The sequence below is a fragment of the Solea senegalensis genome, linkage group LG8 (assembly GCF_019176455.1).
Source record: "Solea senegalensis isolate Sse05_10M linkage group LG8, IFAPA_SoseM_1, whole genome shotgun sequence".
Lineage (NCBI taxonomy): Eukaryota > Metazoa > Chordata > Actinopteri > Pleuronectiformes > Soleidae > Solea > Solea senegalensis.
This window is the reverse complement of record NC_058028.1, coordinates 12,309,674-12,332,306: the sequence shown is the minus strand read 5'-3', so window position 1 is coordinate 12,332,306 and position 22,633 is coordinate 12,309,674. Positions and strand designations below refer to the sequence as shown.

Below are 22,633 nucleotides of genomic sequence, written 5' to 3'. Positions count from 1 at the left end.
AAAAGTATAAAAACTCTCTTTTTTCTTTTCTTTAATTCTGTTCATTTTAATATTTAAACAGAGGGTGGGAGCCTGAAGAGTGACAGGAGCAAGAGAAGGGAGGAGGGAGAGGGGGAGGCTGTTGCCACGGCAACCACAGCCGCGGCAGTCGTCATCGTGAGGGTTCTTCTCCTGCATTGTGTGTGAGTGTGCGCGTGTGTGTGTGTGTGTATGTGGACACAATGTGTGAGTTCACCCTCCTCTCTCCAGACAGGGCGCGAGGACATCCCCCTTTAATACTGTGCCAACAGAGAGAGGAAGAGAGAGAGCGACACACACACACACACAGGGGAGAGAGTATGAGGGAGAGAGAGAGAGACTGAAACCCCATAATGCACTGCATGCTGCAGGGCTGAAGTCATGTAGATTCATCAGTTCCTGCTTGTGGGGATCGTGTGTGAGCGTACACACACTCATACACTCAGTCCGAGCGCACACAGACAGTCAGGCAGGTAAGACAGCTTTTCTCTGAGCGAGTGGACGACTGGTGGCTTTACAACATGGTCTGTTTGTCTGTGTCTCTGCCTCTTGAGCGGAGCAGAGGGGAGTTTTGCTCCGCACACGCAGACTATCATTAATATTTGACACGTTAGGATTCCTGCAACTTCTCCGCCTGTTGCTCGTGATATCGCTGCTCTATTAAATGCAGCAGTGAAAAAAAATAAATAATGTTTTTCTCAGATTTGTTGTTTCCAAACGTGGGGATTAGTCTTGGAGAGGAGAATGAAGAAATAGCATCTAGGCATGTGGAGTATCTGTGTCAATGCCATTTCATTATTTTCTCTGTTTTTGCATATTCTTTTTCTTGCAGCATGCAGATGAATTTTCTACCATAGCTGATTTGAATGTGCTGATAAGGTTTTGCATGCACGTATGTCATGGGAGCACTGTTGAACACCTACTTTTAGGAAAGCATAACTTCTTCGGAAATTGCCTGCACTTTGTCATTCTGAAGGCTGTTTACCTTTTTGCGGACACTGGGCTCAGTCCAGCATATTTATATGACGCTAATGAAACGGTCCAGTCTCGTTTTAATGTTAATACGTAGCATCTAATGAACACTGAATGACTTATGCAAGATATGTTATATAAAACTAAGGCAAGATAGGATTATTAAGCCTAAGGTGTCCAGCTAAATACAAGCTTTTTATAATTACATCTCCAAAGATTTTTGGTTTTAGAAAAATAAATAGGCTGATTTCACAAATTGAAAAAAAATAAACAACTAAGCCTTTTATTAAGCTGTACATGTGACTAATGATGAGGTGATAAGCGGGTAAAAGCAGTGACGCACCACTATGGGTCATTTGTGGTTTAACAGCCACTGAGGCTTGTGACCGTATCAGTTGCGCCAGAAACCCAGACAGACTGGGAAGCACATTTTCAGTCCCGTGCCCTGCGACCCTATTGAATTCATGTTTCACCACTGGCATGTGCAGAAAGTGAAAATGAGAGCATACAGTCAGAAATTATTTTTGAGAAAGTTACGCCTTCCAAAGTAGTAGAATGAGAAATATAGTTTTTATAATCTCCTAACTTGACATCATATAATGTACAGCTCAGGGTAATTCTATTCAAACGATACTTCATCACACGGGAGTATCTCGTCAGATGAAATCTTTTTCTTTCTCGGCGTATAGTAAAATGTGGATGTAGGACGTTGTGCATGCTGAGCACTATATTGTAATAAACTATGCAAAGAGCTTTTTATGGCACAGGGAAATGAAATGCAAAAATTATTATTATTCAGTTTGTCTCCTTTACGCAGACATCTGCTCTTCCCCTGCAGAAATCCACCTGTCATAACTATAAATGGAGAAGCTTCTCTCCTTCATTATGTGTTTGTCACTATGTATATCATCACCTGTCAGAAATCGATGTGACATCTCTTTCTTTGCCTCTGTGTACCGCCTCGATTTGGAGACTCAAAGAAAAAAGTGAATGTGTTTGTGCACTGTAGTCATCGAGGTATATTTACTATGTTCCTGTGCACTTCAGACGCGGCACAGAGATACTGTAAGTCGTTGCTATTTTTTAATGCTGGCTCAAACAGATGAAGATTAAATCCAAGGGGGGGCTCCGTGTAACAGTGGTCGTACGGGAGTTTTCTCAGTAGGGAGATTTTTGTTAACAATAATAATTTATTTATTCCCCACCACAGAGCTCTGGAGTTGACAGTTTTTAACATTTTCCGCTGAGGTCACATCTGGGGCCCCCAGAATGTGTTGGTACTCGAACAGAGAGCTGTTTCCCTCGAAAAGCAGGCAGCAGAAGCCCTGCAAGGTCATGTCATTTTAACAGACTGAAATAGCCGCTGTCTTTTGAACATGATTGGTTTAATGATTTGACCTTAGATTGTCAAAAATAGAGTGCAAGTCTGCTGCATGTTAAGAAAAAAAACCTCCCAGACAAACACTAGGTCACGCTGCTGGATTTTCCATTGGGTAAGATCCTTGCGGTTTTCCAATAGATATTCCTTTGCTCTCCGTCCAGCTCTGGCTTTGCTTTAAAGTATGAATCAAGGATGATTTATGGATCTCCCTTTAACTTCTGCGTCTTGTTTTTTTCCCTCTCGAATTTTTCTACAGTTCTGTCTTTAATGATGTGGAGCACAAGGGACACATGTTCATGCATTTGTGCCCCTTGGTTTTATGTTATCAGAGGGAGCGTGGATGTAAAGAAGAAAAAGTCCTTTCTTTGTCTGTCCCCCACTCACACATGGGCCTCAGCAGAGCAGTGAATAGGAACCTTAGTGAGCATTAAATTGTCTGCAATTGCAGTTATAATGTGCTAGGTCAAAACCTTACACTGCACTGTTTCTTCTTTCCAATGGGAAGTTGCTTACTAAGTTACTTACATGCTCGCGTAGTCAACTGCTGTTAAGTCTAATGTAGGAGCAAAACACTAAAACGTGGCATAAAACTCACTAAATTCCTAGATACAATAACAAATGACAGTCTCATTGAAAACATTGAGACTGGGTAAAGCCAGTGAGGAATGAGTGGAGATGGTTAAATGTTGTATGCCAGTTTAAACAGGTGGGTTTTGACCTGTGATATGTGATAAAAACAGTACAGTACAGTAAAATACAGAGGCAGATTAGAATAGAAAATCTTCCAAGAAAATTGATTTGTAATGACAATATTCATTGCGATGATTGTATTGACAAATACAATTTTAGTGTATTCTCATACTTCTTCAACAACCCATCTCTAAAGATCAACACTCTGCATTGCTCACACTAGCTCTCATGCGCTGGATTTCATCATAGGGTCTTTAAAGTTTTGTTTTTGTTAGTAACCATAGGGAGAAAATCGCGTACACTGTACAAACAGTACATAGACGCGTGTATAGCCTCGGCCCATTAGTTGTGCTCGGCATGCCACTAGCCAGTAGCAACCGTGGCTGTGGAGCCTCCATGGAGAGCAGTGTCACTTCCAAGATTCAAGTTCGAACTAATATTACATAATATCTTCCAATAGATATGAATATTGATGACATCATTATTATTACATTACATTAATCATCTATGGTAAAAAATACTTTCACATGCCGCTTCTCAGGCGCGTTGATTTCCCTCAGGAAGTCACTTTAATGTTTTCACAGCAACACAAGTTAATTTGTTAACTCCGGTTCTAAGAACAACACAACATCATAGTCTTATTTGTCAGATGGATTTAAGGCCAAGCTGCCCTCACTGACCATGTAGTAATGGATTTAGATGCAGTGATGGGCTTCTAGGCTGTACATTTTGTACTGGAACAAGATTATAAGGTTTGAATTTTGAACTTTCCCCCAAAATTTGAATGGATATCTCAATTTTGAATAAGAAGGGACATCCCTAGTCTCTACATGATGAGTGGAGGTAGCACAGTCATCAGCCATGATCCGAGCCATGGTTCCCTGATACCAATAGGTTGTGATATATTCTGTCAGAGCCGATGAATCACTCAACCACTAGTAAAATACACAAACATTGTATAAATTAGATAGAGAACATTTTCATTGCTATATTATGTCCTGTGTCGTGATGAGTCAGCCTGTATTTCGGAAGACGATTTTATTATTTTTTATTAAGTGTGTTATAGGCTACAATATAGGCAAGCCGTGTATCTTATATTAATACAGTATCAGTTACAGTATCAATATGATATTGTATATTTTCAGTATCATTTGAAGTTCTCACAAGGTCACAAGGAAATATATGATTAGCAGTAATCTCACCACTTAATGTTATTTGAAAAAAACAAGAAGGTAAAACTTTGGGTGCAAGATGTGGTTTCACTACTTTAGTGTGGGTTTGAAAGCAGTTGATTTTCTGAATATCCACAAGGAAGAATCTAAATCTGAAAATGTGACAGCTGCAAAATATTTCAGAGCATAGTTGCAGAACATAAATAAGGCGCATTGCACTGAATGAGCTGTGTTTTGAACCAACACATTTAGTCTAGACGAGCGCCGTACTACTTCTATACCCTCAGAGTCGCCGCGGCCTATTCCAACAGCAGGGCCATTTTTGGGCACAGGACGGTGACTTGCCGGTTCTAAATATGAGATTCCATATCACCAGTGTCTGTAGTGTGTTGCAAAGTCTCTATGAATGAACCGGTAAATATTTATAGAATCTGGAGGTAAACATTAACACACAGAGCAGCGCAGGGATCCGTCAGTGGGTGCTCTTGAGAACAGGCTCCCGTTCAATCAACACCTTTTGCCTTTCACCCTTAGACACACACACACACACACACACATATTCACACACATACGCCAATAAAGTGATAAATTCCAAACGCCATGATATACCGCAGCTAAGGCGGTGATGTGACTCTGAGTCACTTGGTAACACCCACCTGACACACACACGCACACACGCACACCTCCTCAAACACACAACACCATGCACTCACACATGGTCAGAAAGACACACATGCACCTGACAACGTGTTTGATGGCGTTAGACACCATGGCAACAGAGCTGTGACTCTTGCTGTCCTGTGAGTGGACTGGTGCTGTGGAGGAGGGAGGGAGGGGGGGAGGGTGGGAGGGAGGGGAGAGCTCTATCGGTGAACCCTGCTCTCTTTTTTTTCTGTAGCTTCACCATAACTGTTGTCTGCATTCTGCATCAGAGGTTTTGTTTGTTTGTAGTAGAAACAAGAAGAGAGGTCAGCTGTGTTTTTAAAACCTTTAACTATAACAAAACATCACACAGGATAAGAGCCAATCGGTCTGATGCGTACAGCTGCAAGCCATTTGTATGGCTTCTTATTTGTTGACACATTAGTTTTATCTTCCTTTTCTTTGTTGCTCAGTCCCTGCATTTCCTTGCACCGGTCCCAAACAAAATGGTTTAACCCTTCTCCTCTTTTTTTCCTTTTTAAACCCTCTTCAATTTTATTGTCATTGGCGTTTTTTCCCCCCTTCTCTCTGCTCCTGTCGGTCCTGCTATATGGAGGTATAATAGCGCCAATAGCAGGCAGAGGTGTAGAGGGTAAGGGCAGGCAGGTGGACACGTCTCACCAACTGCATCTTTATGAGATTTACTGGCTGCAGATACAGATGGCGGAGAGACAGGGAGGGGCATGAGAGGTAGAGGGTGTTGCTGGAACAGTGCAGGTGAACTGCATTTTTGTCTCCAGTCGTGTTTTCATCCTCTCACACACAAACTGATACACACTGACTCGTTCTCACGGAGTGTAAAACTGTGGGAGCGTGGCTGTTGACAGCAGAAGTTTGTCTGAGTTAAGTCCCTGTGTTACCCTCTCTTCCTCCTCTCCTCGCATCTCCTCCCTCTTTTGCCTACGATCCAAGCGTGAGCTGTGAAAGGTGAACTTGCAGTCCGCTGTGGATAAATTATGTGTGACATGTTTAGCTGTGCTGCCTTATATGGAGACCAGCGTATTTGAATACAGTAGGGCTCTGCCAGGAGTGAAGGAGGGAGAGAAAAGGAGCGACGGAGTGAAGGACAGCAAGGGAAGGAGGAAGAGGAGGAGAAGGAGGAGGAGGGAAAAGAGGCAGGGGAGGGAGAAAGCGAAGGAAAAGGGAGGGAGGAGGGGGAAGTGATGAAGGGAGTGAAGGAGAGGAGTGCCGCGAAGCAAACATGAGGTTTTCACTTTCCATTCTCCTCTCAGCAGCAGTCAGATGAGTCCGTGCAGAGATACAGTAAGTCATTTACTCTGTCTGAGCGTGCATGTGTGAGTATGTATGACTTTGGGATTGTTGAGAGATTAGACTGAGTTGTCCCTGCCTACATTCTCTGCTTCATCCTGCCACAGAGCTTTTAAAATGACCCATCTAGATGTCATGTTGAGTGAGTTACTGTTTGTAAGTACAGTTTGTGTGTGTGTGTGTGTGTGTGTGTGTATGCAAATGGACATCGTGCGTGATTGTTATTGTGTGGTACTTTGAGGCAGGACCGTTTTAATGTGGAAAAAGAGCTGAGCAGACCTAATAATGGGCAACGTTAGTGTTTTATGCTCCGCAGAGTAGACACACACACACACACTCACCCACACCTGGGTGAAGCCACTAAAAAGGTGATTAACACCATTCCCCTTGCCAATGGTTGAGCTGCCCTGTTTGTTTTACCCCTGCATCACCTGTGTGTGATTTGTAATGTCACGGATGTGCTGGAAATAAAAAACAACAACAACCCCATTGCCCTCATTGATAATGTTATTTTTGCATCTTTTACTTCAGACTCTCCTTCAATTGATCAGGAGATGATATTCAGCGTTCTCCCAACTTTTAAAACAGAGGGATTGCCACAAACATCGGTGCAAGCAACTATGCCAACATTTGTGCACGTTGTTGTGTTGTGCCAGGAGTGATGACGAAACTCTATGACGGCATTAGCATGGACACCCAGTTCTTACACTGGCACTGATGTTGAATGGAGCCAAAGGCAATAAAAACCTGCATGCACTGCAAAGTCATTTGACTCTGGAGTACATCCCGCTTAAATTCATTCCCAGCGGTTAAAAACCTGTTTAACTGTGACGCACATTTAACATTTAACTTTTTTTTTTTTTACCAGTGGAATGGAATGGAATATCTGTAAGTGGCACTAACGCTAAATGTGTTTATATATACAATATAAGTTTCCAGATGAATAAATGAAAAAAACACACAAAATATTAGCAAAATAAGTGGGGAAACGTGACGTTATTGGTGCGGTTATGTTTCTTTGATGTTACCAACGACTGCAAAGAGCTGCACTTAATACGTGCGTGTAATCTAAAAAGTGGATAAGACAGTAATAGACTTAACCTTCATGACTGAGGTTAGACTTTCTGTAATAACATTCTTTTAACAGAAACTTTGCAGTGGTTTGCTGCAGTTTTATGACTATATATTTCAAGACCCTGTTGTTTGAATTCTTCTCGTTTAGGAGTTTTGTTTAGTTACCGTACTCCGACCTGCTGTTTGTTGTAATAATCACTGCATCTATCTACGGTTTCCCTGTTATTTTTGGCACACGCCCTCTACCTCACGCCCACTAATCTCTCCACGTCTGCCTCTCTTCACACTCTTACTTCCTCGCCCCTCTCCGCCTTTGTCTCTCTCCCTGCAGCTCTCTGTCTTTTTTCCCCCCAGCCCCTCTGCCGTTTTATGGCTCACTCTCTGTTTCTCTTTCAGTGTCTGACTCTCGGTGGGTTGAAAGAGCTCCACTGCAGATCAGAGCAGGCAGATCTACAAGGTCATTAGAGTATAGAACAGTGAGAGCACAGACGCACTCAAACACATACTTAATTCCATAGCACACGCCTCTGAATGTGTGAGAGAAGAAACAAATCTTAACGGTGGGGGAGAGTGACTGGACGAGGAGGCACGGTTTACCTGCAAAAAAAATCGTTGTTTTTTTATGAATTTGAGCTCTCTTTTGGTTCACTCTTCACTTTTGTGTTTCATCCTTCAACTAATCTGTCCTTCAGAAGTGATGTCATCTCTGTGCTGTCCTCAGCAGGCTCAGGATAGCCGGTCGAATACAGATGAGCAATGACAATGTTTGTGTGCGCGTGTGTGTGTGAGTGTGCGTGCGCGCGCATAATGACATGAGCACATCCTCACCCTGATTTCCATGATTCAATTATCAAGAAAAGAGAAACGGGGTGTATGGTGCTCTGTGACTGGAAATGACTTGGAGTCCCAAGTGTCAGGAAGCCAACACAGCACATACGCAGCAGATACAGTAGATCAGGGGTGTCAAACTCATTTTTGTTCAGGGGCCACATACAGCACAATTTGATCTCAAGGGGGCCGGACCAGTAAAAATAGCAAAATAATAGAATAATAACCTATGAACAACAATAACTCCTTTGTTTTTTCTCCTTTGTTTTACATTTAATGAAGGATAATTTTACAAAACATGAATTTTCTTGAGAAATATAAGTGCAATTTCAACAATATCATGCCTAAATTTACTATTTACACAGCACACTGGATCTATAAAGGCACAAACATTTAGTTACGGGTATCTGGAGCATTTGACATTACGTTTAGATGTTTAGATCCTGTGGGCCGGATTGGATCCTCTGGCGGGCCGGTTCTGGCCCCCGGGCCGTATGTTTGACACCCCTGCAGTAGATGGTCCACTTAGACAAATGGTTGAGGGAGTCCTACGAGGCCGCTTGGCGAGTGGCAGAATCACAGTGAGTCAGTCAGTGGTGTATGATTGCTGTTTTCCCTGCCGTCTGCAGAGCTGTCACTGGACCAATGCACACGAGTGAAAGATGTAATCTATAGTAAATACAGTTGGCTCCACGGACGAGCCCTGTGATTTCCGTAGATTAAGGTGTCAAAGTGAATCACTGGTCATAGACAGTTGAAGAGTACAGATTATCCCTTGTTTGGCCACATGGCTGCACTGATGACAGGTTGGGGGATTCTACACTTCAGTGGGTGTGTGCGGTTATGATTCAGAAAACTGATATTCTCTTTTGGGGGGAGTATTCACTCCGTTGGCATTTCCTGATTTGATACAAAATACCAGACTGCAGAATGTGAGGCCAAATCATTAGTATGAATCATCTTTGTCCTCTGCACTTCACAATCTTCATGACAACTGTGTTATTAAGCTTTTCAGCCGCCCACCTTCGAGTCGGTGATCATTTTTGCTGTGAAGGAATCTCCACTGTCCAAGTTTGTCATAAATTGTTCTTTATCTCGCTGTTTTTATTGCGTCGCTCTGAAACTGCTCCTTCTCTGACTCGGCTCCCATCTCATTATATTCTGAATGTGTCCACTCTGTCTGTCTGTCTGAGGCCGTGCCACCTGTGCCCCTCACCTGTCTCCCTCTCTGTCACTCTCTTTTTTGTCTTTGTCATCCCCTGGTTCACCTCTGTGCTTGTGCTGTCTGTCTGTCTGCATGTGAGAGCAAGAGAGAAACAGTTAAAGTAAATGGGAGAGACAGTGCATACCCATTTGTGTGTGCGTGCCATTTTTTTATGACCACAGAGGTGGTACATTTGCACAAGGGAGCCCAGACTCTGTTTTTAGTGGCATCTGTCTGCCTCTGTTCCACCTGTGATATCTATATCTCCTGCACCGCCCCATTCTGTCACTCACTGTCTGTGCCTCACCCTGTCCTTCTGTCTGTCCATCATTCTGTCTGCACTACCGTCTCTCCCTCTCATAATTGTTCCACCTACACCACACACAGAGTTTCGTTCATTTGGACGGTCTGACCAAAGCCTCATCCCTAACCTTAACTGCAACCGGTTAATACCAAACCTCAACCTAACAATTAACATCTTACCTCTAATCTTATGTAATAACTTCGAAATGAGATTCTGCCTCAATATAACTCATGAGGACCACTGTGTGTAAACACACACACACACACGCACGCAGACAGACACACACACATACACCACCTCCATTGCTATTCCTGAGAGGAGCAGACTGGTCTGGCAGTGGGTTGCTTTATGTCCATGAACTCAGTGACTCCCTCTCTGCCACTGCATTACACCACACTGGCACCACCACAGCCGGCCATGCTGCAGTGACTATAAAAGTAACAAGTAGCTGAATGGATGAGCAAAAATGTATATGCGTTTGTGCACAGTATGTATATGTATATATATATATATATGTATGTATTTGACCATGTAATTAAACACATATCCTCTCACATCCACGTGGGAATCGAGCAAAACTGCTTCGCACCCTATCTGTGTGCATGTCAGGCTGTTTAAACACTTGCACTGATATCACGGTGCAGACAACAGCTTGCACACGTGCCACTTGACTGCCCTCGCCGTCTCTCCTCCCCTCTGTTTGTCTTACAGCTGAAGGAGGGGAGTCGCACATTGTGTGTGTGTGTGTGTTAATGTGTGCGTTTGAGACGGAGCGCACGCGCAGGAGAGATGGTTTGATGCTGTGCCTATGCGTATGTCTTACTCATATGGCTGTGCGCTGAATAACAATGCTCTGACTGACCTTCCGTTCCTCTCTGTAATTGTGTATCCTCTGTGGATGATGCAGATCTGTTGTCTCATGGTTTGTGGTCAGCGCTGATGTGCGCGCGTGTGCGTCACAGGCGAGGAAATAGGACGGAGTCTGAGATTACACTGACGGTACAATATGTGGAAAGATCCTCGTAATGGATTATCATTTTATAATGATTAGCAGTCGGCTGGTGACTTTTGGATCAAATCTCAAGCTTGAATTGTAGGGACAGTGGATTTCTTTGGTAGGTGTGTGAACCACATTTGATGCCACTGTACCCTTTGGCAAGGCATTCATACATACATTCATTATCTTTGGCTGTAGTGTCAGTACTATTCATTGTCATTGATTTAATGAACCACCTTGCTTCCACTCATTTTTTGTTAACTTTTTGAGTCCTGGCTCCTGATTGCATCAAGTGGTGTGCGATACTGAATTATTATTATTTTATTCAACATTAGTTAGCAGAACTGTATTTGCTTGCAGAAGTAGATCCAGGAATTATTTCACTGACAGCAGCTTTAAATATTATGTTGTTATTGCAGTCTTTCGGCTGTCAGCCAGTTACTTAACCCACAGTAATTAGATCATATTTTTACATGTTTATTCAAGATCTTTGTCGGGATTCAATGACACCGCTTTAAGTAAGACCACTGTCGGTGAACATCTGCGTATGAGAGAAAAAGCTATGATGATGATAGAATAATGTGATCAAGTTGTAAACTGGAAAAGCAGCATGCAGTAATGAAGCTAATTTAAAGAGCACTTTGTTTCCATCAATGCAACAAATCTTTTCTTTTCTTGCATTTATTGAAACCCACACTTCCTTGTTGGCCTTTATACCCTGGCATTTATATCGATTTGTCTGTCCTGTCAAATCGAATAGGTGCACCAGAAAACATTAAAAATGTGTAATTTTAACATGTAAAGTGAGCGTGACTTGCCATAATTTACCTGTAGGGAGGCCAGTTTGCTAAATGTGACTGGGTATCTGTTAAAGGGAAATCATCTGCTGTCATAATCATTGTCAGTCACTATTGCACCACCCTAACTAACTGCTTCAGCCTCATTAGTGAGGCTGTATATGAGTCTAGAGGGTGATACTGTGTGGATTTTACATCAGGCATTTGAAACCTTTTATGATCTCACGACTAACTGCTGTGTCATCAGACTGGATCTGACACCATCTTCCGCTTTATCCTTGCATTAACATGGTTTCTGTAGCTGCCTTGGCAATGATGACCTTGCAGCACATTACTGTGGTACTGCAGCATAAGGTGTTGCGTGAAACAAGGAACAAGAGGGGAGACAGTGAGAAGGAGAGAAAGCGGGGGTGGAGGGGGGCTGAGACAGTGGACGCGAAAAAAAGAAAAAACGAGGACAGCTACTATTAAAAGATGAGCCACGTTCACAGTTGTTTATGTCACATGATACTTGGAGTGCAACTTAGCAGCAGGCGAGCAGATTGCTAAAAGCAAAGGCAGGCTCGGGGAGAGCATATATGGAAGACCGCAAAGCATATAAGCAGAAGAGAAGGGGAACAGGTGGTGATCAGAGAAATGGAGAGAGATGAAAATGTCTAGATAGTGTCACACTGAAGGGCCCACACAGCCTCAAAAGACAGACATGTGCTTTTCATCTCCTGCATTTGCCTTGACTCCTCCTCTTCCATACCTGCCAATAATCACCTTGTTTTAACTCCTTCACTACCAGACACCAATCTCTGTCTCTTACCAACTTGTTCCAAATGCTCCTGTTTGACGACCAACACTCAGTACGTTTCCATGCACGAGTCAAGTTGTGCTTTGGTTGTGTGAACACTATGCTGTTCAATTGGACCTATTTCCCTGTCCCAGTATACAAGCACTACGAGTGGGGGGGATTTAGAGTGTGTGCTCCACTAGGGGGTGAAAAGCCCTCATTCAGCTTGTTAGTATTAGTAGTTAGTTAGAATTACAATTCTTTAAGCTGATCGTGGGTCAAAAAGAAAAATGACTGGGCTGAATGTTTGTTAAATTCTCCTGTGTACCAGCTTCTTCTATTAATTACAGGTATTAGATGGGAACTGTGGGTCATGCGCACATACATGCAGTAATAGTTCAACTCCCAATGGCATTGTCCAGGTGTGTTAGTACAATTTCAGTCTTAGTTTTAGTTAGACAAACACAATGTTTTGTTTTGGGGCTAATGTCATATAAACATGTTGACTCTTCACTCCACCACCTCCGATCTTGACACCCCCCTCCTCTTCCTCTCTGTTGCCCCTATCAGTAAAAAGGGCAGCACAGGTCACATATAAATGATATCCTGGTCAGCTGGTGATGCGGTGTAATATGAGGCATCCAGCATCTGCTTTTTACTGCTGCAGTCAGCGCCCTATAACCTCTCACATTACTGCAAACCCCCGACCCTCCCCCCCCCTTTCTTATTAGTGTTTTGGAAGTTGCACCACCAATAATTTCTCCAAGCCTGTATAAACTTGCCGATTAATTGCATTTCAGTTGAACTACAACATTGTCCATATTGCTAATCAACTCATGATGTTAATGTTATTATATTAGTTACTTAATCATGAATTTATCTGATCAAGACTTTATAAATGAATTCCCTTTTGTTGGTGTAATTTATTTGGACCTCACGCACTGTGTAGTTCATTATCAACCAAAGCCCAAAAGGTAAATAATCAGCAGAAGAGGTCAGTGCAACTGGAACAAATGTGAAGAAGCCTCTGAGCTGCACCTTTGCAGGGCAGAGGACATCATGATGATACTCCTTATGGATCACTAGTTTTTCAGTGTCTCCTACAGCGTGGAAAAATAATTTAAATCATAAATAAATAAACTCCTTACTGAACTGGTGGAAAGCGAAGTCTGTCTGCAGGAGCCTCATTGTTTTATTTGCCTCACAAAACGTCTGTGTCACTAATATACAGTGTTTATAAATTTAAACTTGATTATCACAATACCACTGACGAGTGATCGTCGACCGTAATGTCCCCACAGTATAGATACGCTAATGGAGAGAGCATAACAAATTGATTCATAGCTCTTCCAGAATTTCAGGAATGTCTCAACTGTCAACTTTCAGTCTAAACAAACAAAGACAGCAACTTCAAACTCTGACTTTCACAGGTCAGAGTTTGCACTGTGACTCTCTCTGGGAATTTCTTCCTACTCTCCAAAAGGTTATGATCATTTTTTCATTTCTTTGATTTAACCTTTATTTTCCCAGGATAATCCCACTGAGATTGCAAAATCTCTTTTCCAAGGGCGTCCTGGCCAAGAGTCAGCAGCAACAAACACACACACACACACACACACATCAACTTGTCCAAATTACATTACAATAAGACAATAACAGACATTAGAGAGCCTAATGACAGCAACCTAAAAACAGTGACAGACAAATATATTCCAGAGAAAACCAGATTTTGTACTTTGCCGTTTGGTCCTCGGTCTATCCTGTTTCAAAGGTCAGCCATGGAAATCAAACATTCAGGAGCTTGTTTTCTTGCTTTCTTTTTTTTTCTCTTCACCTTCACCACAGTTTTTTTCTCCTCTGGAAGCCATTCAAGGTGAACAAATGTTTCCTATCTCTGGCCCCTGCTCACTCCATTTCTTCTCTCATTATTTCTCCTTCTCTCCGTGTGTTGCGCTCAGATACAGAGATGAACGTGGCTTTCATTATAACCACTGTGATTCCACGTGGCTTCAACTAAGCGCCGCACTCCAATACATCAACATACGCAGCTGCGCGAAGCATTTGCAGCCATGCTACTGTATGTTGTCCTATCTGTCATTCCCCACTTAGCTATAGACTATTAGAACCATTATTTAATGGCTTCCCGTGACATTTATGTTTTAATTCATGCGGGTTACATCTGTGTATCAGCAGTGGATGAATCTGACTTACGTTGTTGATAGTCTTACTTTCCCCACAGCACTGGGAGCATTAAATATTTAGCACATTTTGTGTATTATACAACGACAGACAGACAGATGACTCAGATGGACTCGAGCACTGAGGACTGGATTACAGCACAGATTTTCCAGTGCATTTATCCTGTGAGTGTGTGTGTGTGTGTAACTGGGCTGCTGTATCTCAGTGGCAGTTTCCCTGCATAGCTGTCATATTGGTATTTAAGTCCAGGTGAAGGAGTGAAACCACTTGATCAGGTGGTAAATGTATGCTCTCTATATGTTTTTATACTTTTATCACGGTGTATGCCTGTCTGCATGTACTTGTGTGTGTGTGTGTGTGTGTGTGTGTGTGTGTTGTTGGGGTGTTATGTAATTGGGGTGCATAATATCCCCAGCCTTCTCTTCCCCCCTCTCTCCACTCCAACTTATTACCTTGGTCGATCTGATGGTGTAATAATATCTCCTGCCTCAGGCTACGGGAAATGGCCACATGCATTATTCACATATGCTAAGATACTTATTGATGACTCCTTTATTTATATATTTCCTCAACACCAGAGTCATCTCAACATTTCTGTGCCCCTTACATGTGAGCCACTGTTTTGACGCGAGCCTCGCTCACGCTCAGCTTTCAAACGTATTGCACTTCTTGGAAGTAGAGCGAATAATGCATGTGTGTGGAGCCCCCGTTTATTAAACCTACTTTGTTTGATGTTAAATTAATGGCTGCTCATTTTGTCATAGCTGTTTTCCATTTGAATAACAGCATGACGTTTGCTTAGGGCTAAGTTTATCTACTCAACTCTATGTTGTCTTTAATCCTGATGCTTTGTAATACAATACAGTTTTAATATTGAGATTGTTAAAAAATATGATTTCAGATGCTGACAGTGCCACTCAAGGTATAATGATGTCAGTTTTGAAAATGAAGCTACCATTTTACAACTTTTTCCAGTGGTTGCACTGGTGTGCCTAACTTTTATTGCCTTGTACCATATACATTTATACTGTAAATGACTAAATGGGAATATGTTTGTTTGTTTGTTTATTTAAAGCACAAATGTAGTGTAGTCTACTGTACCAGTTGCACACAAAAGATTTGTGGTCACATATACAACACACTCTAGAGCCCAGATTAACCCTTTAACACCTGACCATCAAAATGTTAGGATTTTTTTGATTACTTCAACCGTGAAAGGACCAGAAAATGTGCTTTTGCCCACTTTTCCAGAATAACATTCAATATCTGGCATTTATTTACAATTTACTGCATGTTAAAATACTGTTTTAACAATTCAAAATGAAGAGAAACCTAAGGGTTTATTTAGAAAAACACTGCAGTTGTACATGAAGAACAGATTTTGCGTGTTAAATTTGAAATTTGAACAGTACAAAACATATTTACAATAACATTTTTTGAGCCTCTCAATGTTTCTTTGTCAACACTCAATGTGCAAAAACAGGCCAAAAAAATGGATACTGTCTACAGGCATGTTTCCAACCCTCTCCTCTCTGAAGACGCTGATTTGCAGGCTTCCTGCAACAGTGCGAGTGAAATGACTGTAATAACCACATATTGGATTTGACTTGCAACTTCTCAGCTTTCAGAAACCGTTGGATTTTTTTTTCCAATAGCACAAACACTCGCAGAATTGCAGTAATGCAACGTGCGCTGTCAGTTACATCGTACAACGTCTGAACTTTCTGTTGCAAAATGTCAACATGGGTCCCAACACACCTGACAGCAGGTATATTGTCACCATCTCGTCCTGCATTTGCCACAACCTTCTCTGCCAGGTGAGCCTCTCCTAACTAGGCAGGTTGTTCTGCAGGCTAATGATAGGTCTCTGTGCTGCTGGGTTTCTAGCCTCTGTAGTGGTTTGTTCATCTGGTCCGTGGGTTCAGTGGTAATTGCCTGACACGTTTGGCGGGATCTTCACTATTCTCTGTTGAGCCCTCTCTGTTTTATTCCCCTCTCTGATGTTCGCCGTTGAGTGCTGTCTTCTTGTTCACCTTTGCTCCAGACTTGATGCCTCTTTGTAGCTTGAGGTTTATCTGTGTCTGTGTACTTTGGCTGAGTCTTGTCATACATAGTTTTACCAAATTATATATGGTTTGACTCTTTGGCTTTAAACTGGTCAGCACAAGTCCACAAGTACCCTTTGACAAATAATAGAGCACCTATCCTCAATTCCATGCCTTCACTACTTTTTCCTCAAAATTTGAAGAAACCTTAGCCAACTCAGGAACAAAATGCTTCTAGTAGCCTGCCAGACCTTAAAAGGGTTCCAGTTCTTTGGCTGCAGTTGGGATTAGTTAAACAACAACAGGCGATCCTATTTCTTGCTTGTTCTTTCTGGTCACCTACATTGCCCAATAACCTCTCTGTCCACTATTCTTACATAACAACAACTAAGAGCTAACAAACATTGTCTGTGATCCTAATCATGTGTTAAATTCTAAATATAAACTATTACATTGAAAGTATAGATACAGGGTCTGTCTATCGGGTCACCTTAATAGGATCAGATTGAAGCGTGTTTTTGTGTTCACTCTGAAACGGCATCATACAAATTCAAATTAATTCAAGGTTATTTCTCTCTCTCGTGAAAAGCTGTATTGTGGGATTCATTGTTTTTATGTCTTTCGTTATCTCTGTGCTTTATATAACATCGCAAATGGAGCTGCTATAGCACAAAAGACACAAAAAAAAGCTTTTTTAACAACAAAGGTATTATCCTGTTTCTCACCTGCTGATGAAAGAGCTTACACTTGTCAGGTAAGGTGTGCATATTCTATAACGAATAGTTGAAGGGGTTAATAAACAATATCTTATCATCTTTTTCCAAAGGTAGATTACTTCTGTGATATAATGAATCGCAAACAATAATAATATCTTAATAAAACAAGGGTGACACTGGCGAGAACAGGCCTAACTTAGCAAAAACACAGTTATTACCAGGCCAACCTGGAGAATCAGGGCAGCAGAGGAGAGGACGTTTGAGACACTTGAAAAGGAATGGTCCCAAAGGAGTTGCACCATGGCTGTAGCTGCATGGTACACACAGGGTGAAAGGTCGTGTGGGTGGTGGGGTCACTTTTTGTGTAGTCCCGTGGGTCTCCCTTGTCCTTGGTGTCATGGTCTGCTTTACTTTGAAATGACTGTTTTGACTAATCTGCTGTGATTTCTGATGTGACTTGTGTCTTAGTGTTTCATTTGTTGGTTTTTGGCGTACGTGTGCCTCCTTAGTTAATCAGTCCCCAGTGCATTCATAGCCTTGGGTTTTTCCTTTTCAAATTCCAGAGTGTTGTATTAGTATTGTGTGTATCTTTTTTTTGCATTCTTGTTTATTCTTGTGTTTGGAATTCATTGCGGTTTTCTTTGGATTTAACATTAATCAAAACATAAAATCATAAAACCCATAAATACTATCTTGAGCAAAGATACAAAACAAAGTAAAAAAAAAGCCTTCACAGTCTGCTCTGAGTTAATAAACACACCTTATAGTGGATGAAGTGAATTGTATAATTACATAGACAAAGAAGCAGTATTTATCCATTTAATCGGTGGAAAGGTAAACATCACTGTTGGCCCTGATACTTAATAAGGTAAAATGGATTGATGCATTCCAAAATGAGACATGTAATTGCTCTGTCAGACACATTTGAGATGAAGGACTGAAAGACTGTTTACCCCTTTGTGTTATGCTCAATAAAAATGGTCAAAATATGGCCACATATAAAAAAATAAAGACCCAGTTTCAAAAACACCTGAATTTCCTTCAACAAAGATTTTTTTATCTTCTCTGGTAACCCTTGCTGAAGTCATTGTCTTGCCTAAGTAGTTCAGCCCACATAAGAGATCCTATGTACTTTGTTTGCAGGTGTATTCAGTGGTAAGTTTATTAAAAGCTTCATGAGTTAGTGGACAATAACTCATTTATCTTTCCACTTGTTGAACAAGTACACACAGAATATGTGAAGTCATATTTCACCTGCTTGTTTTCTGCTTAGTCTGCTGATATGTTTTGCATATCCACATCTCGCTGCCCAGTTAAGCTTATTATCGTGACAAGCTGAAACAAAGGTTGCACTTTTTGCAGCATAGCTGTTCTCCTTAAATTGATTTGAATCTTCGAATAGTCCCGAATCACTGTTTACTGCTGGCACAGTCGCAGCCTGGACAGACAGGATGACATACTGGCGTCTTCATTCTCTGGTGAACAAGGAAATTCTCTTAGGTCATGTACATCATTGCCACCTATTGGACATACAAACACTGTAGATAACTAATAAGGAACAATTGATATAATTAGAGCTCAAACAATTAATTGATTACTAAATTAATCAACAACTACTTCGATAATAAGCTTTTTTCATGACTAAAACAAGATTTCTGCTTGTTTAAGCTTCATAAATGTGAATATTTTATTCATTTCTTTGCTCTGGATAACAAAGAAATCATTAAAGGTTTTTAAAACATTTTTATGTTTATTATGAAAGTAATTGTTAGTTGCAGCTCTAGATATAATTATTTAAAATATTTGAACATGATGAGGGGGGGTCGACGCTGAAAGACACGTTTCCCCCCAGGAATTCATTCAATTCAAAGTATTGCAGCAGAGGAAGTTGTTGCCAGTACTGGAATGTGATCTTTCCATGGAAGGAACATGTGATTGGTCAAAGTCTCCCTTCATGGGCCACATTTTCCCGAGGATAACAAGGAATTTACTGATCAATAATAACAAAAACACCCTGCCCTCACCACATATCTAGGTGAGGACTGCTTTTCAGGTAGTCAGGTGTTAAAATAATGTCTGCTAGAAGGACTGTGAAATAAATATCACCCCAATCCTTTATATTTAGGAGCAACACTTGTGTATGAAGAACATAGGTACTAATAACGGGGATGTTACTTTAAATAAAGTCATTTTATTGTTGCCCACAAGCTTCTGTCTGGATATCACCTTGTTGCTGTGTAATAGGATAGTTCTCCGAAACATGTTCACAAGGGTATTACTTCTGTTAACTGCTCTGACTCAGTGTGAATACAGCTAGTTATCAAGTGTCTCGTCTTCACTGGCCACCATCTGCATGCAACATCATTCAGGTCCAAATCAAGAATGGCCATTATTGATTAAGTCACTGATTGATACATTAATATGCAAACATTTGATATCAATGTAAAAGTACTTTGTTTTCTTGACCACAAACATAAATTGCATCTATTTCATACTTGTATACACCAGAGAGATTAAGTATTCCCTTTGTGAGATTGCTTTATTTTTCATGCACTTTATTTGAGCTCACATGTCTTTTTGAATGTTGATCTTCATTTTAAAGGAAACTATCATAGCACACAGTTGCACTGAACATTTCTTAATTAACTGTTGTGTACACAGCCCCATATAAAGTGTCTCCTTTGTCTCCTTTGTCTCTCTCTCCTTTTCTTCACTGTTGTCCTTTGAAATAAATTGTCTGCGCTTGAATGAATGAGCTTTACTGTTAGTGAGATGGTGTTTTGATTTGATTTTCTAGCTGAGAGCTTGGCTGTTTCTGTGCTGTGAGGGCCAACATGAGAGAGGATGATCAAGTAAATGAATGGGTAACATATTTGAATGAAAGTGTGTGTATATGAATCTAAATGTGTGCCTGTGTGAAGTCCTCCACTGAAACTGTTCCCTCCTTCCATAGAGAGAAGTGCCTTCTTTCGCTGACCCCTGGGGCTGTTTGGCTCCACTGAAGCCACCTCTGCCTCTGTGCCTCTCTGGGTCCGCCAGAGTTTGCCAGCCACCCCAGGAGCACCAGGACTGCCAACCCCACCCACTGAGCAAGTCTCCACACCACTGACACCTCCCATCTCCATCCCCTGCTCCCTCTGCCAGCCAGACCTTTCGCCATCCATGTCAATCAGCCCTCTTCTCTGGAAGTCAACCACTCCCACCTCCTCTGCACTCAGATTCTGACAGAGAAGACCGCTTTTATCAGATCCTGGGAGCGGAAGGAGATCGTCCCCCTTGCTGTCCCAACTACTCCACCTCCTCCTTGTCTTTCTCCTCCTCTTTCTCCTCCCTCCTCCTCTCCTCCAGCCCTGCATCGTTTCATCATGGGCCGACTCAATCGATAATGCGTTTCGCCATTCATCTCAACTGACAGCTCAGCCGTGGAGCGAGGCGAGAGAACTGGTGTGTGTGTGCGAGAGAGGGAAAGAGAGAGAGAGAAAGAAAGGAAGAGAGAAGACGAGCGCTAGATTGAAAGGCAAACGTCTGTGGCCACCACCAGCCTCGTCCCTGGGTGACAGGAAGTGAAGGATTTTTATTACAGCCACAAACAGACTGTCAGTGTTGGCTGCAGGTGGTAGTCGAGGCCTCACCTTAGAACCATACCCGCAGGACAGAACCTCCTAAACCTGGATGTTTTCCCAGGTTCTTTACATCATTCATTCTTCTCATTCGTCAAAGTGTCATTAAAAACCAAACCGACGCACACATAATTGCATTTGCTGGATATCCGTTCCTCTCCATCGACCCCTACTACTTGGTTCAAAATGGCGGTGAATGTGACACCGATCCGGGACACAAAGTGGCTGACACTGGAGGTCTGTCGGGAATTCCAGAGAGGGACGTGTTCGCGGCCGGACAGCGAGTGCAAGTTTGCCCACCCTGCCAAGAGCTGTCAAGTGGAAAACGGCAGAGTCATTGCCTGTTTTGACTCACTCAAGGTGAGTATGACAAACACCTGTGATCATTATTCACTTCCCAGGCTTCTCTTCTTTTTTTCTTTTTTTTTTTGGTTCAACCTTTGAAAAAAAGGATTGTCGAGCTTCGTCTCATCATGTTAAAAGCTTTACTTTGGGAGATTAAAGATGCAAGATTCAGCCCTTGATACAAGTAATGATCAGGAAAACCTGCATCATCTAAGTGTGTGTGTGTGTGTGTGTGTGTGTGTGTGTTGGTAGGCTGAGACGTGGCCAAAATCACATTAACATCTGTGAGTTAGACTCAGAGTTTCCTTCACTAACACACAAGTGTGGCAACGGTCCGTCTGTTGGCACCTCGCTGGAGTTTCAACAGACAGAATGGGAAATGTAAAAGTAGGACAGCGTACTGTGTATATTTCATGTTTGTATGTGAGTCTGCAAGTGATTTGTCTGTGTGTTATTTTGAGGTCATACAGCGCAGTGGGGTGTTCTCAGAAGACTCTATAATTTACTCTCTATTTTTGCCCTGGCACTGAGACAACACACTCCCACTATGCAGCTCCTCGTGCTCTCTCACAGATGGGGGGTTGGGGGGGGGGTATAAAACTGCAGAGAAGTTTGGAAGAGGGAGGAAAATAAAAGGGACCATGCAGGACATTGTGAGTGAACATAAAAAATATTGTATGAAGGGATTAAGTAGAGAACACCGCATATTCATTGTTACCTGATGCTAAAAACCAGTGCTCCATGTGTCTTCAGGGAGTTGTGTATGCTGTGCACTCATGCCCGTGGTTCCATTCACACTACAATGAGCTTGCATTTCACTCATGCATGATCCTACAATCTATTCCCTTCCAATCTACGCAGAGTATGTGTATTTCGTTCTGTGCAGACCTGAGTGGACCCGAGTGGACATGAGTGGACGATGACATTTATCACACAGATGATCACTGACCTCATTGAACTGATGGAAACCAAAAGTATGAATTGGCTTTGAGAGAATCTGCAGTATTAACAGACCCCAACACAGGGATTCCTCTGAATGCTTATTGTGTGCGCTCGATTAATCAACACCCAGCGAATACGTTCAAAGCTCCCGTTACCCTTTAGGAAAGCTGGAGCTAATGCTAATTCAAAAACAACACAAGAAAGAGATCTTTCACCAATTGACCAGAGAACGAGAAGAGAACGCTGGATTTGCAAGAGTGTTATTTAGGTAGTACCCGGGGGCTTTTATTTTGAAAATAAACCAGACGCTTTAATTTTGCAGGACAGCGTTCCGAAAAATTAAATTCTTGCATATTATCTGCGTAAGCAACGACCGGCCACATTTTTGTCACAGTTTGTGTCAATGGTGTATTCACAGTTTCTCTTTTTGTCCAATACACTTTTAAAATGACATAATCGTGTCTTACATAATATTCTCTGGGGATGTTTTTTTTGTTCCAGTCCAGGAAAAGCAGCATAGTTGTACTGCACAGTAGTCGTTTGGAAGCATATTTGGGTTGATGGGTTTAACACTGGAAAC

The 22,633-nt window shown here is 41.9% G+C and overlaps 1 protein-coding gene across 5 annotated transcripts in view; it reads left to right on the top strand.

Annotated features, from left to right (window-relative positions):
- Nucleotides 1–343: 343 nt before the first annotated feature.
- LOC122773304 (muscleblind-like protein 1) overlaps nt 344–22,633 on the top strand; it is a 63,937-nt gene continuing 41,647 nt past the window's right edge. For 2 of the 5 annotated variants that reach the window (XM_044031889.1, XM_044031887.1), the window contains exons 1-2: nt 344–491; nt 20,100–21,126. In XM_044031889.1, coding sequence (XP_043887824.1) covers nt 20,953–21,126 — 174 coding nt within the window. In that variant the 5' untranslated portion in view covers nt 344–491; nt 20,100–20,952. Of the gene's footprint in view, nt 492–6,097; nt 6,199–20,099; nt 21,127–22,633 lie in introns of those variants that run through there. The other 3 variants (XM_044031891.1, XM_044031890.1, XM_044031888.1) reach the window with 3 other exon arrangements.